Genomic DNA, 14002 nt, shown 5'->3' with positions numbered 1-14002 from the left:
ACACTGAAAAAAAAATTCTGATACTGTATGACAATGATGTGAACAGACTCAAAATTTCCTAAGTACCCACCAGAGACACCTTCCAGGATACCTGTACCACAAATTGGGAACCTGTGGTACAAACCCCCCACCCCGTGGCATGTTACTACCTCAAAACCTGGAATTTCACGTTTTTTCTGAGGGTTTACATCAGTTCATGTAAAGATCACGCCTACAACTGTGAACATTTGGTTTTCTTTTTTTATGTGAAGCAAACAACAAATAGGACAGAATAACTGCAGACCTCAGTGTGCATAACTATTCACTCCCCTAAAGTCAGTACTTTTTGGCACTTCCTATTGTGGTAATTACAGCTGCAAGTCACTTTGGATGAGTCTATATGAACTTTCCACATGTTGCCACTGGGATTTTTGCCTGTTCCTCAAGGCAAAACTGCTCCAGCTCCTTCACGCTAGATGGTTTCCTTTGGTGAACAGCAATCTTCAAGTCTGAACACAGATTCTCAGTTCGATTAAGGTCTGGGCTGTGACCAGGCCACTCCAAAACATTTACACGTAAACCTCTTGAATGTTGCTTTAACAGTAGGCTTTGGGTCATTGTCTTCTTGAAGCTGAACCTCTGTCTGAGTCTGATATCACTGACAGACTGAAACAGGTTTTGCTCAAGAATATCCCTGTATTTCACACCATCAATCTTCCCTTTGAACCATTTTCCCTGACCCTGCTGCTGAAAAACATCCCCACAGCATGATGCTGCCACCACCATGTTTCAGTGTGGGGATGGTGTTCTTTGGGGGTGCCCCACAGTATGATGCTGCCACCACCATGTTTCAGTGTGGGAATGGTGTTCTTTGGGTGATGAGCTGTGTTTGTTTGGTGTCAGACATAGCGTTTACCTTGGTGGCCAAAAAGTTCAATTTAGGTTTTATCAGACAACAGCATCTTCCTCTATACATTTGAGGTGTTTCCCACGCTTTTTAACAAACTTAAAACGAGCCTTACAAATTTTGTTTGTGACTAAAGGCTTTCTTCTGCCCACTCTTCCATAAAGGCCACCTTTATGGAGTGTACGGCTTATCGTATGGACAGATACTCCAGTCTCTGCTTGGGAACTCTGCAGCACCTTCAGGGTTACCTTTGGTCTCTGTGCTGCCTCTCTGATTAATGCCCTCCTTGCCCATGCTGAGAGTTTTAGTGGACGGCCCTCTGCGGGCAGGTTTGTTGTGGTACCATGTTCTTTCCATTTGGTGATAAAATTTTATTATAACCCAACCCGGACTTGTTCTTCTCAACAACTTTGTTCCTGACTTGTTTGGAGATCTCCTAGGTCTTCATGGTGTTTGGTTAGCGGTGCCTCTTGTTAATGGTGTTGCATCCTCTGTGGCCTTTCCGAAAAGGTAAAGTGTATATACAGACAGACATGTGACACTTAGATTACACACAGGTGGACGTCCTGTCACTAAGAATGGGAGTTATGAAGGTAATTGCTTGCACCAGACATTTTTAAGGGTTTCATAGCAAAAGGGGTGAATACATATGCACATGTCAATTTTTATTTAATTTATCCCATAAATTTACGCCTATATTTTTCTCACTTTACTAACTTAGACTATTTAGTGCTGATGCATCACACACAAATCAGAATGCAAAAATATTTAAACACAGGTTGTAATGTAACAAAATAGGTGAAAAGCCAAGGGGGTAAATACTTTTGCCTGCCACTCTATATATAGGATTATATAAAACATCGGGCACTTACCTAGTGTTGGGGTTTGTTGGGAAAGGCCATTAGAATCTGAAATAAAAGGAGAATATTAGATCATGTGTAAGAAGAGGCTGCTCCGAGGGTCACAGACATTGCATTTCTGATAGATCCCACCAATCCTGATAAGAAGCCCTGGCAATCTAATGATCACGAGACCTGGCAGAGGATCGTCTCCAATGCAGCAAAATCCATGCAGGTTAGGCTAGGTTCACATTAGCGCTTGAGTCCGCAGAGTATCATCCGCATACGCATGTTTACGCAGTGTTTTTAATCCGCATCATCTTACGCATGACGAAAAAAACACTGCGTTTTTGCATGCGTTTGCGTTGTTTATGCGCATGCGTTTGATATGACATCAGACAAAATGGGCGTCTCATGGAATTTCTATTTACATTTTGAAGAACGCATGCGTACGTATGCGCTTCCATAGAGAGTAATGCGTTTTTTTAACACACTCATCCGCATGCGCATGACTGCGCATATTTGACAAATTTTTGCTGCTTCCAAAAATGCAACATGTTGCGTTCCCCAGACCCCGCCGCACACCGGAAAAAAGACGCATGTATACACTGATGCATGCGAACTGATGCAAAAGCATGCCCCTACGTTCACCATGTTAAAGATAGGTACACATGATGCATGCGGATTGCTGTGGATGATACGCTGCGCAAACAGACGCAAATGTGAAACCAGGCCTGTTTCACACTTCAGTTTTTTGATGTGAGCGGATGCCACCGGACCGTTTTTTTGACGGATCCGATGAATGAAGAATTTTAAAGGAACCGTAGCCCAGGGAGGAGAGAGAGAGCGGGAGGGAGGGAGAGGGAGAAAAAGAGAGAGAGACTGACTTACTTTAGGGTTAAATTTCAGGCTGAGTGAAGTCCAAAAACGGATCCAACGGATGGCCATCCGTCAAGATCTGCCGGTAATGCAACTCAATTGGAAAAAAACGGATCCGCCAAGCAAAATGGCAGATCCGGTTTTTTTGGAAAACGGCGGATCTTGACTGATGGACAAAAACTGAAGTGTGAAACAGGCCAGGTAATCTTGCTTCCAGATGTGTCTGACAATCACTTATATCTAATATCAAATTGATGGATCCTCTGGTCAGATAAGCGGCACATTAAGGCCATGTGCACACAGTGAGTGTTTGGTGAGTTTTTCACCCCAGTATTTGTAAGCCAAAACCAGGAGTGGAACAATCAGAGGAAAAGTATAATGGAAACACGTCACCATTTCTGTATTTATCACCCACTCCTGGTTTTGGCTTACAGATACTGGGGTAAAAAAAAAAAAAATCACCAAATACTCAATGTGTGTATGTGCCCTAGGAGTTAATTTACCCAAGAAAATAATTTATGGTATTAATTGGGAAGCATCACTCTACGGTAATATCTTTTACAGTTGCAAACACGATCATCAATCAGTGGTTTAAGGGGAAGGACACCAGGGGTAGAGGAGATCTGAGTGCAGTCCGAATTCCACGGACTGACAGAATGGAGAAGATGGAGAAAAAAAAATGTCTATCTTCTCCACATCCAAAAAACTCCGTCCAAAAAACTCTGATCACTCTCCGATCATACACTGATCATACACTGATCATGATTGAAGTATGATCAGTGTATGATTGGAGTGTGATCAGTGTATAATCGGAGAATGATCCAAGAAAAAAATCAAATAAAGCGCTAGGATTTATTCAGACATCCATTAGACGTACACATCATAGTCTGTGGGACTGTTAACGTGTGTATTTATTTTGTGGGCCGAGCGTCCGAAAAACAAAAACAGACACACCTCTGATTTTGATTCGAGTCTGTAGAAAAAAAACAGTATATGGATAACATCGCTGTGTCATCCAAAGTGCTGGACGGTTCCTACTATTTAATGTATGAGAACCTTGAAAATCTTTTTTTTGGGGGTGCAAAAAAAGAGGAAATTGGAGGCTACCCCGATTGTATTAATGAACCAAAAAAGGGTGAAAATCAGATGCAGCACACTGATGAAAAATGTACGTGTCGATCTCGTATGAAAAAAAAATCCCCGATGTCTGAATGAGGCCTAAGGTCCTGCAATCCCCTGCACATGAGGAAAGAGACATAGCGAATCAGAAAAACTATACCACACTTCTAATTGGAGGTATTTGCCAATATTATTATCATCATTACAACACCTACTACATATTGGGATAGGATCTAGGAGAGGGTAATATCCCTTTAAGAAGAGTTTAACCAAGTATTGTACAACCCTGAAAAGTGATTCTTTAACATCTTTTAGGGTTATGAGAAACATATGCTTAAAGGGGTTGTCCATCACTGTGTAACTCACTTGGTTTCCCTAATTAAGATAATAATAACTATCCTCGTCTCCGCTGCTGGCACCGTTCAAGCGATGTCTTCCTCTAGATGTCAGTAGCGGACAGTGATGCCGACGCTGATTTTCGGCAGGGATCCTGTTGATATCGCTGTGCCCAGGGAGAGCAGTATGGCTGTTATCACTTTACATAGTAACTGAGAAGGGGGTTTCCGATTAGTGGACAACCCCTTTACAGGTTCAGGACTCATCTATCTCCAGCAGTCCCATAGAGAGCGGTGGTGTGCATGTCCTGATGGAGGTATTTTAAAGTCCTGTTCTTGGCGTTCGTGGTGGTCCCGATAGTTGGATCCCACTGATCCGCACGTTAACACCTATCCTTTGCATGGGTGATAATCTTAAAGGGAAACTGACAGCTGACCCATGGGCAGTATGTATCAGACACTGGTGACATGACTCCAGTCATATGTTTTACCAAAAACTGTCAGTGAGTGACAGGTCTCTCCCTGCGTATATCCGTACCTGGTTGGAATCAGGCAGCCGGTGTCTGACACAAGCTGCCCGTGGATCGGGCACTGTGTATCAGCTGTCAGGTTCCCTTTAAATATTGGATATGTCTACAAAGCAGACGAAGGACTAACGTCCCACAATTTAACCATCACTAATACCTAAAGGTACATTAAATTCTCTGCACATGTGACATACGGAAGTGAACGTGTCACAAAGGAGCACACAAATATTTCTCATCCGCTTGTAACATTTACATCTGTGCTACGTCTCGCTCACAAACAAGAAACAGCTGCCGATTCTCACGCGAAAACTGAAGTGGGTCTCGGTTATAACCACAAAACACAAGTTCAGCCGTCCTGACATGAAGGAGCTGACAAACATTTTACAGGAGACTCTGGTTACGTGTCTGTGCGGACAATTCATTCTAGGACGAGACATGCGGAATAAGTGACCCAAACGGAAGCAGAGGGGCCCCCCATTGATCATTAAGGGGTCCGGTTGATCTATAATGGAAAAAAAAACAAATGTAGAAGTTTTACGTCCGTTCTAAAAACAGTACCAAGATGGCCCCCATAGTAGTCAATGGGGCCCCTCTACTTCCATATGCGTTACGGTTGCAACGGATCCCTTATTCCATGTGACTGTGCCTGAAATATCAAATAAAATATCTGCCCGGATTTGGGGGTCATCAGATCTACACAGTGACGTCTGCAGCTGCAAGAAACCAACAAAATTGTACAACTATTTTTGGGGGGACTTTTATGCAGGTTTTCACCCTCGGGGAATTTAAAATTCGCTCCATGGGTCAGATTATTTTTTTTGTCAGTTTATGAAATAGATTTTTTTGGTTGCAGGTATTGTATCATACTATGGACTTTCCACACGCAATTCCTTGGTGAAAAATCCACTCCACATTTGCTACATGTGAACATTCCCTTCTGTATTATATGTTCTAGCATCAGGCAACAGCAGCTCCCATCACCCACTCGATCAACTCTAAAGATACTGCTGAAGGCAGCACTAAAGTAGGCAGATGACAACATGACATATAAAGGTGGGGGCATATGATACGGACACACTGACACATGGGATTCTAAGTGGCAAAGCTGGTTGAACCCAGTTGTGTGGGTTAAAGCTTGGGGAGCAATGTTTCCCATCATGAAACCACAGTCACAACCTTTGGCAGGCCTGGACTGGCACAGCGGGGAAGCAGAGAAATTCCCGGCGGGACGTCTTCCAACCTAATCAAACACACTGTACAGTACACACACACCATCGGCCTGCCCTGTAGTAATATTTCATCGATGCTGATGAATCATTGTTTCCTGGCGCATCAGGTACAGTACAGCTCCATGGAGAACATTTCCTTGACTTCTCTATTTGTGTACTGCACTTTTTATGCTTTTGGGATCTTATCTATGGGAGGCAGAGACACTAACAGTGAGCTACAGGCTGCACTGCTGTGTACGAGGAGGATTCTATTGGGTTTAAAACCTCATTATTATTATTCCCAGACTACACTACTACTACATGAAGATATATCATGACAGTATAGTAACATAGTTATTAAGGTTGAAGGAAGACTTTAAGTCCATCTAGTTCAACCCATATCCTGTCCTAACCTGCCCTAACATGTTGATCCAGAGGAAGGCAAAAAAACCCATGTGGCAAACAGTAAGCTTCACATTGGGGAGAAAAATTCCTTCCCGACTCCACATACGGCAATCAGACTAGCTCCCTGGATCAACGCAATATCCAGGAAACTAGTGTATATACCCTGTAATATTATACTTTTCAAGAAAAGCATCCAGGCCCTTCTTAAGTTTTAGTAGGGAATCACTCATTACAACATCATATGGCAGAGAGTTCCATAGTCTCACTGCTCTTACAGTAAAGAATCCGCATCTGTGATTATGCTTAAACCTTCTTTCCTCCAGACGTAGAGGATGCCCCCTTGTCCCCGTCACGGGTCTAAGGCCTGTTTCACACTTCAGTTTTTTGTGTCAGTCAAAATCCGCCAAAAAGGCGGAAAGCGGATCCGTTCTTAACTGACGTGAACGGATGCCACCGGATCCGTTTTTTTGACGGATCCGCCGAATGAAGAATTTTAAAGGAACCTCTGCCTGGGAAGGAGAAGGAGAGAGAGAGAGAATTTTTTCGTCTGCCAGAAAGAATTTCAGGGTTAAATTTCCGGTTGTCTTCCTTTCTCTGGGCATGCGCACTATAAAATGCAGATCCTGCAGCAAAAAAAAACATTGCAGGGTCCGTCCAGGCATGTCGACGGACGCAAAAAATTTGGCGGATCCGCAAAAAAACGGATCCAACATCCGTCAAGATCCGCCAGTAATGCAACTCAATGGGGAAAAAAACGGATCTGCCAAAAAAATGGCGGATCCGTTTTTTTCAAAAACCGGCGGATTTTGACTGATGGTCAAAAACGGAAGTGTGAAACAAGCCTAAGAGTAAAAAGATCATTAGAAAGGTCTTTGTACTGTCCCCGCATATATTTATACATTGTAATAAGATCACCCCTAAGCCTTCGATTCTCCAAACTAAATAACCCCAAGTGTAATAACCTGTCTTGGTATTGCAGACCCCCTAGTTCCCTAATATCCTCGGTCGCTCTTCTCTGCACCCGCTCCAGTTCAGCTATGTCTTTCTTATACACCGGTGACCAGAACTGTACACAGTATTCTAAGTGTGGTCGCACTAGTGACTTATATAGAGGTAAAATTATGTTCTCCTCATGAGCATCTATGCCTCTTTTAATGCATCCCATTATTTTATTTGCCTTTGCAGCAGCTGCCTGACACTGGCCGCTAAATGTGAGTTTGTCGTCCACCCATACACCCAGGTCTTTTTCAGTGACTGTTTTGCCCAGTGTTTTACAATTAAGCACATAATTATACATCTTGTTCGTTCTACCCAAGTGCATGACCTTACATTTATCCCCATTAAAGCTTATTTGCCATTTATCAGCCCAAGCTTCTAGTTTACATAAATCCTCCTGTAATATAACATTGTCCTCCTCTGAATTGATTACCCTACAGAGTTTAGTGTCATCTGCAAATATTGACATTCTACTCAATATGCCCCCCACAAGGTCATTAATAAATATGTTAAGAAGAATAGGCAGCGATTACAGGAAAAGTAAATATCTCCTAATTGGGGGGGGGGGGGGGAATACAATTATTTGTCCTGTGACAATGAGGTTTCCAAAAATTGTGCAAAAAAAAAAAATAATAATAAAACAACCCAGTAAATATATTTTTTGTTTTATTATTATTATATTATTAATATTGTTAATTTATCTGTGGTTTTCACATGCTGCAAAAATACTAAATTTTTGGTTTTCTTTTCTATTTTTCAAAATAAACATTTTAGCCAGATGTAGTTTGTAAGATAATAAGACAATATGAAGCTCACTATACAATGTGACTGATTTAGTGCCGTTTGTTCACACTTTTTGTGTGTTCTTTCTCCCCCCCCCCCCCCCCGATGCCTTTTTTTCTTGACCAGTCGCAGCGGACTCTGGGTATGGCCTGCTCACATGCGCTTTCCTATAAGTTTTCTGTAGTATAAAAATAAAAGATGGTTTACTGCAAAAAATGCTTCTTGTAAACTCGGGGATCAGACAAGCAAATGGGGATAAAATAATTAAATAAATATCAGATTTTCAGATTTTTCACGCCAGGACTCTTTAAATCCATGTTGTAATTTGTGTGATTTTACTTCTGTTTTTACGTCAATATTTAGACACCAGCATTTTAGAACGTACATGATCACATACTAAAGGCAATGCAGCCGTAATAATCCGATGTGATCCGATTGTATGATCTGCCCCACACACGGATACAGACAAGGACCAGCCAGATAGAGTCACAGTTCTGCCATGAGAATAATGAACGCGCTCATCAGGAGAATTAGGTACGTTATACCCTATTGGATGCACACGGTCAGCAAATTTAAAGGGAATGTGAGGTGGTGGGCCCCTAGAATTAATCCTAGCGTCCTAGGCGCCCCAGGCTGACACCATTATCTGTGTTGGCAGATATTTACTCAGTAGCATAACTTGAATCTCATGAGCCCCAATGCAAAATGTCCAACAACGCCCCCAACTGTCACAGGTCTTTATTAGTAATATTCTTTGGGGCCAACGGACCCTATTATCCGGGGTGTGATTGCACCCTTGGCTCCTGGTACATGTACACCCCCTACAGCACCACAGTCTGGTGACTATTCTGTCTACAAGCCTGGGGCCACAAGAAGACAGGTACCCAATGGAGGCTCAGCTGCAGTCATGGCCATTGCCTGTATTTAAGTGATCTGCTGTCATAGCCATTGTTTATATTAAAAGGAACTGTTGTCATGGCCATCTATCTATATATAAATACGTGTGTGTATTGACGATGATGTCATAATGGTTGTCATGGCGAAGATGATGTCATAATGGTTGTCATGGCGAAGATGATGTCATAATGGTTGTCATGGCGAAGATGATGTCATAAAGGTTGTCATGGCGAAGATGATGTCATAAAGGTTGCCATGGCGAAGATGATTCATTATGGTTGCCATGGAGACGATGATGTCATAATAGGTTGCAATGGTGATGGTCATTGTCATAATGGTTACCATGGTGAAGATGTCATAATAGGTTGCCATGGTGACAATGTCATAATAGGTTGCCATGGTGACGGTGGTGACTATGATGTCATAAAAGGTTGCCATTGCGACGATGACGTCATAAAGGTTGCCAAGGTGAAGATGATGTCATAATAGTTGCCATGGCGATGATGATGTCATAATAGGTTGCCACTGTGACGATGATGTCATAATAGGTTGCCATATGATGGGTATATAGGCACTGGTCTATGGGATGGAGGATAATCATTATAATTTGTTATAACTAACCACAGTTAGTTACTATGCCCGGGCAGCGCCGGGCTCTTCAGCTAGTTGTCTATATTAAAGGAGACTGTTGTCGCGGCCATTGTCTATATTAAAGGGATCTGCTGTCATGGCCATCGTCTGTATTAAAGGGAATTGGACCCCTCCGAAACAAAGTATAAAGTTTGACAGTGCGAGAAAAAGTTTGTGCCCAAGATTCTGTATTGTGGAGCGGCGCCTTGACCCACAACCGTCCCCAAACTTTTCCAGATGTCAATGAGCCCACTACATGTCTTGCAGGAGGGTGATGCTCCTCAAAATCAGTCTATGACTTAAGGAAAGTCCAAGATCCCTTTAAGTGGCACAATGTGAGGGCATCAGCGATATTCTTATCGCAGCCGCTGAATCTTATGACAATTTCTACAACTTTCCACCATACTTTCTGGATCTGTCCCTGGTGGTCGTCTCTGCTCGCCGCCATCCTATAGGAGCCGCATTGATTACGGTGAGGAGATGACGATCAGCCCTGGTCATGTGATCACAGGCAGGTGCAGGACTCCGACAGGTGTCAGTCCTGCGCCCCTGGGTGCATCACATGACCATGAGGGGTCCTGGGGGGGGGGGGGGCAGAGATCTTGGAAACATAAAGAATCGGCACACAAAGTATATGACAGAATGACATTAATTGGCCGAAAGGTGAAAACCCCTCCAAATCCTGACTGTGACCCCCCAGTGGCCGCCATCATCATTAGTAACATGTATTATGTAGCTGTGAGGGCAGGCTGGGACTTGTAGTTCTGACTGCACAGCATACAGTAAGCTGCGGTGTGGCGCGCACTCCTACCTGTCCTGTCCGGATGCCTCATGCTGCTGGCTGCACAGGTGGGCACACTGCAGAGCGGGGACTTGCGGGCAGTGGGCGCGGCGCCCCCAGTGCAGAAGTGACAACTCCACCGAAAAATAAAACTTCTCCGGATCTCTTCCTCTCCGAAGCCTGGAATTCCCCGGTCCCGTGGCCGACGAGCTGATTGGTGGAGACTCCTGGTGACGTCACGAAAAGGGCAGGAGGAGGCGTGGTCAGGAATTCCCCCCTCTGAGAGGGGGAGACCACGTGACTTCCCTCATTTGTTACCACGTGGGCTAGAGAGCGGCGCCGCTACACGCCGGCTCTCACACCCACAGCTTATGGTTCTGTGGGTTTCTTGCTGGAGGTTTTTATTCTTTCACAGTGTAATATGCGAAAAACTAAAAGAAAAAACGTGGAATGGTAAAAAAGGATTTGGCGCAATTTTTTGGGGGGATATTTAAGGTTTGGGTTTTACAACGTTCACTTTGAAGGGAAAAATCACTTCTCTGTCAGGGGCTGCCTGCAGTATTGGCCATAGCAAATGTTACTTTTGGGGGGTTGATAATAAATGGGAAAAAGCTTTTAATATTTGTAATAGATAGATAGTTTGGTGCCCGTCAGACCTCTCCTTCCCGCCATGAGCTATTAGTAAGCGTTTGGCGCTGCGTCTTTTGCTGCATCTGTGGCGCGGCAGCGTCCGACAGTCCTAGCAGAGTGGATGGGATTTCTGGAAAGCTCCTGCCCACGGTGCTTTTTCGGGTTTCAAATCCACAATGTGTCATTTCTCCTGCAGGCACGCCGAGTGTTATATGCAGATGTTTTGTCACCAACTTGCATTGGATGTGAAAATGCACACGCGTTTTTAGTGCAGACACATCAATCCCGTGTAACCCGCACACACGACTAGATTTCTAAAGTTTGGTGAAATACCAGGAAGCATCCAAAACAAAACGGGTTTATTTAAAACATGGCAAACCAACAAGAGACAAAAAAATCAGCGTAAAAAATGCAATAAAACATAAAAAAAAAACGAAATGAAAGAAATACAATTAACTATATTTTCTCCAACATCAGAAACTCATTGTGGGAACAAAGCCTAAAGGGGTCTACTATATTCTGGAGCACACAGCTCCCCAGACTCCTGAAGGTTATGGTGGGCCGCTCTTGGAGATAGTCGGTCTGAACTGTCAACTTGGTTGCTATATTGGTCCACACAGGGCGCTCTCTGATCCTCCAAGGTAACGGCGTCAACGTTGTCCTGACCCACCCATCTCCAGAGCTCTAAGGGGGGTGCTTCCACAGTCAGTAAACGCTGTGGATTTGACACTGCGTACAGACGCAGCAGCCAGATGTTACAGCATAGTGGAGGGGATTTTATGAAATCCAATCTCCACTATGAGTGCAGGGATGTCTCTGGCTTCCCTGCGGAACCGGACATGCAGAGCATCTTTATAGTCCGCAGCATGTCTATTTATCTTGCGGAGACTGAGCGTCACCCATACAATGTATAGGATGTGGTGGTTCCACATGGTTCAATGAACACATGCGGAATCACCGCGCGTACAAAAGCCGGCATCGCTTTGGAAGGAGCAGCGTCCAAAGTGCTGCCAATACGAACCATGGAAACATACCCTAAAGCGAACAGCTTGGAAGTGCAGGCTCATGCCTAGGAAACCAGCCACTGCTGATAAGGTGGAAGAAACTAGAAGTCCTGATTATATTATTGCCTTTTTTTTGTGATTTTTGCTTGTTTTACATTTGTGGCTTTATCCTTTCAATTAAAGCCTTTTTTTTTTTTTGTATCGTGTTCACCATTGCGGCCATGGTTTCCAGATGTTTTCAGCTAATTCATCAATTGCAACTTATGACTCAAATATACATCAGTATGTGATTTTATTTATTCTTTTTGTACTCCTGAATTTTGTTGCAGTTTTAGCTACATTTTAATGGAACGTGCAACTATTTGTGCTAAAAGTTGCAAAACTAGTTTAAGACAAAAATAAAAAGCATTCATGAACTGTGTATGCTATATTAAAGAATACCACAAGAGAAAAGAATTTAAAAAAAAAGGAAAAGTGGCTTAAAAAAAATGCAAATGACAAAGCAGGCTCATAGACTTTAACATCTTTGTTCTTGAGAATGGAAAGAATTTTAATAAAGGGGTATATTGCAAAGTTATTTGGATTTTTTTTTTTTTACAAGCACTTTGTAGTTTGAGGCTGTGTGTCCACGTAAGCGTTTTTTGCAGCGTTTGTCCCGGTCAAAACGCTTCACAAACGCTTAAAATAAGCATGCCATTCATTTTAATGCATTTTTCCCTTTTTGTGCCAATTGATGCGTTTTTTTCCGCAAAGGAAACGATTAGCGGTTAAAAACGCAGCATTCTCATTAATTTTGTGGAAAAGTCAGCGTTTTTAGCTATTTCCTATGAGTCCAGAAGACGCTCGGGAAAAAACGCATCAAACGTGCGGTTTTTAAGCAAAAACAGCGGAAAACGCGCATTGTCTGGGAAGGTGTCCGGTTTTGAAGCAGAAATTTTCTGCATACGTGGGCACATAGCCTGAGGGTATGTTTCCATGTGGCGTATTGGCAACTCGTTTGGACACAGCTCCGTCCAAAGCGCTGCTGGCTTTTGTACGCGGGGTGATCCCACATGTGTTAATTGAACCATGTGGAATCACTGCATCCTATACATAAAACGGTGATATTTATCTTGTGGAGACTAAGCGTCTCCGTAAGATTAATAAACATGCTGCGGTCTATAAAGACGCGCCGCATGTGCGTAGACGCAGGTCTGCCACCTGCATCTTTGAACGCATAGTGGAGATGGGATTTCATAAGATCCCATCCACTATGCTGTAACATCTGGCCGCCTCGGCTGTGCGCAGCATCCAATCCGCAGCGTTTACTGACCGTGGAAACACACCCTTAGACATTTAGCAAGATGAAACAATCTCTTTAAATGTGTTGTCTGGGCATCTAACATGACCTATCTGTAGGGTAGGATAGATTAGTTGTTTCTGCTCCACCGGTTGGATGTCAGCATTGAATGGTGCCGATTCCACAGCTCCATTCAGTGTGTAGCAGATGCTGCTGTCAAGAACTGCAGATTGGCTCCTATTCAACTAGACACCACCAAGCCTATTGGTTCAGCCCTCCACAACCATCAGTCTCTCATGTGGCCCCTCAGGAAAATTAATTGCCCACCCCTACCGACGATAGTGCTTTTCTCCCCATTAGGATGCGCACATTTAACCACTGCTCCATTCATTCCCTTTGGGAGTATAGCGCTCAGCTTTTTCCTGCAGCCCGATGGCAAATGGTCGAGCATCCGCACTGCTGCTCCATTCTAACAGGGATAAAAGTTCCCAATTCTACAGATTGGTGCGGGTCCCTGCCATGGCACCTCCACCAATTAATAAGCTGTCATTTACCTTGTGAATAGTTGAGAACTTCTATTCATTTTTCAATACATATCATTCCTTACAACCCCTGGATGCCTCTCCGCTCCTGCCTTTGTTGATCTGGTTGCAGTGGTGACATCACGTCTACAGCATATGACTGCTGCAGGCAATCACTGGGCTCAGCGGTCATGCCGAGGTAATGCCTGGGGTGATAATGAGCGCTCCCACTACTGCCGTCTAAGATGTTAAACGTCCAGGGATCGGCGATATCTCAAAGCAT

General features: G+C 43.6%; 1 protein-coding gene across 3 annotated transcripts in view; it reads right to left on the bottom strand.

Moving 5' to 3' along the window:
• RELB (RELB proto-oncogene, NF-kB subunit) overlaps positions 1 to 10505 on the bottom strand; it is a 36911-nt gene extending 26406 nt beyond the window's left edge. The window contains exons 1-2 of one of the 3 annotated variants that reach the window (XM_073549361.1): positions 10316 to 10505; positions 1759 to 1794 (exon numbers count right to left, since the gene is read on the bottom strand). In XM_073549361.1, the coding sequence (XP_073405462.1) occupies positions 1759 to 1794; positions 10316 to 10337 (58 nt within the window). In that variant the 5' untranslated portion in view covers positions 10338 to 10505. The remainder of the gene's footprint in view (positions 1 to 1758; positions 1795 to 10315) is intronic. The other 2 variants (XM_073549360.1, XM_073549359.1) reach the window with 2 other exon arrangements.
• Between the last annotated feature and the right edge of the window lie 3497 nt (positions 10506 to 14002).

Source organism: Dendrobates tinctorius, unplaced genomic scaffold, assembly GCF_039654945.1.
Source record: "Dendrobates tinctorius isolate UK_male_01 unplaced genomic scaffold, ASM3965494v1 ptg000158l, whole genome shotgun sequence".
In the NCBI taxonomy this organism is placed as follows: domain Eukaryota; kingdom Metazoa; phylum Chordata; class Amphibia; order Anura; family Dendrobatidae; genus Dendrobates; species Dendrobates tinctorius.
Note: the sequence above shows the minus strand (reverse complement) of the source record. Positions and strands in the feature narration are given on the sequence as shown.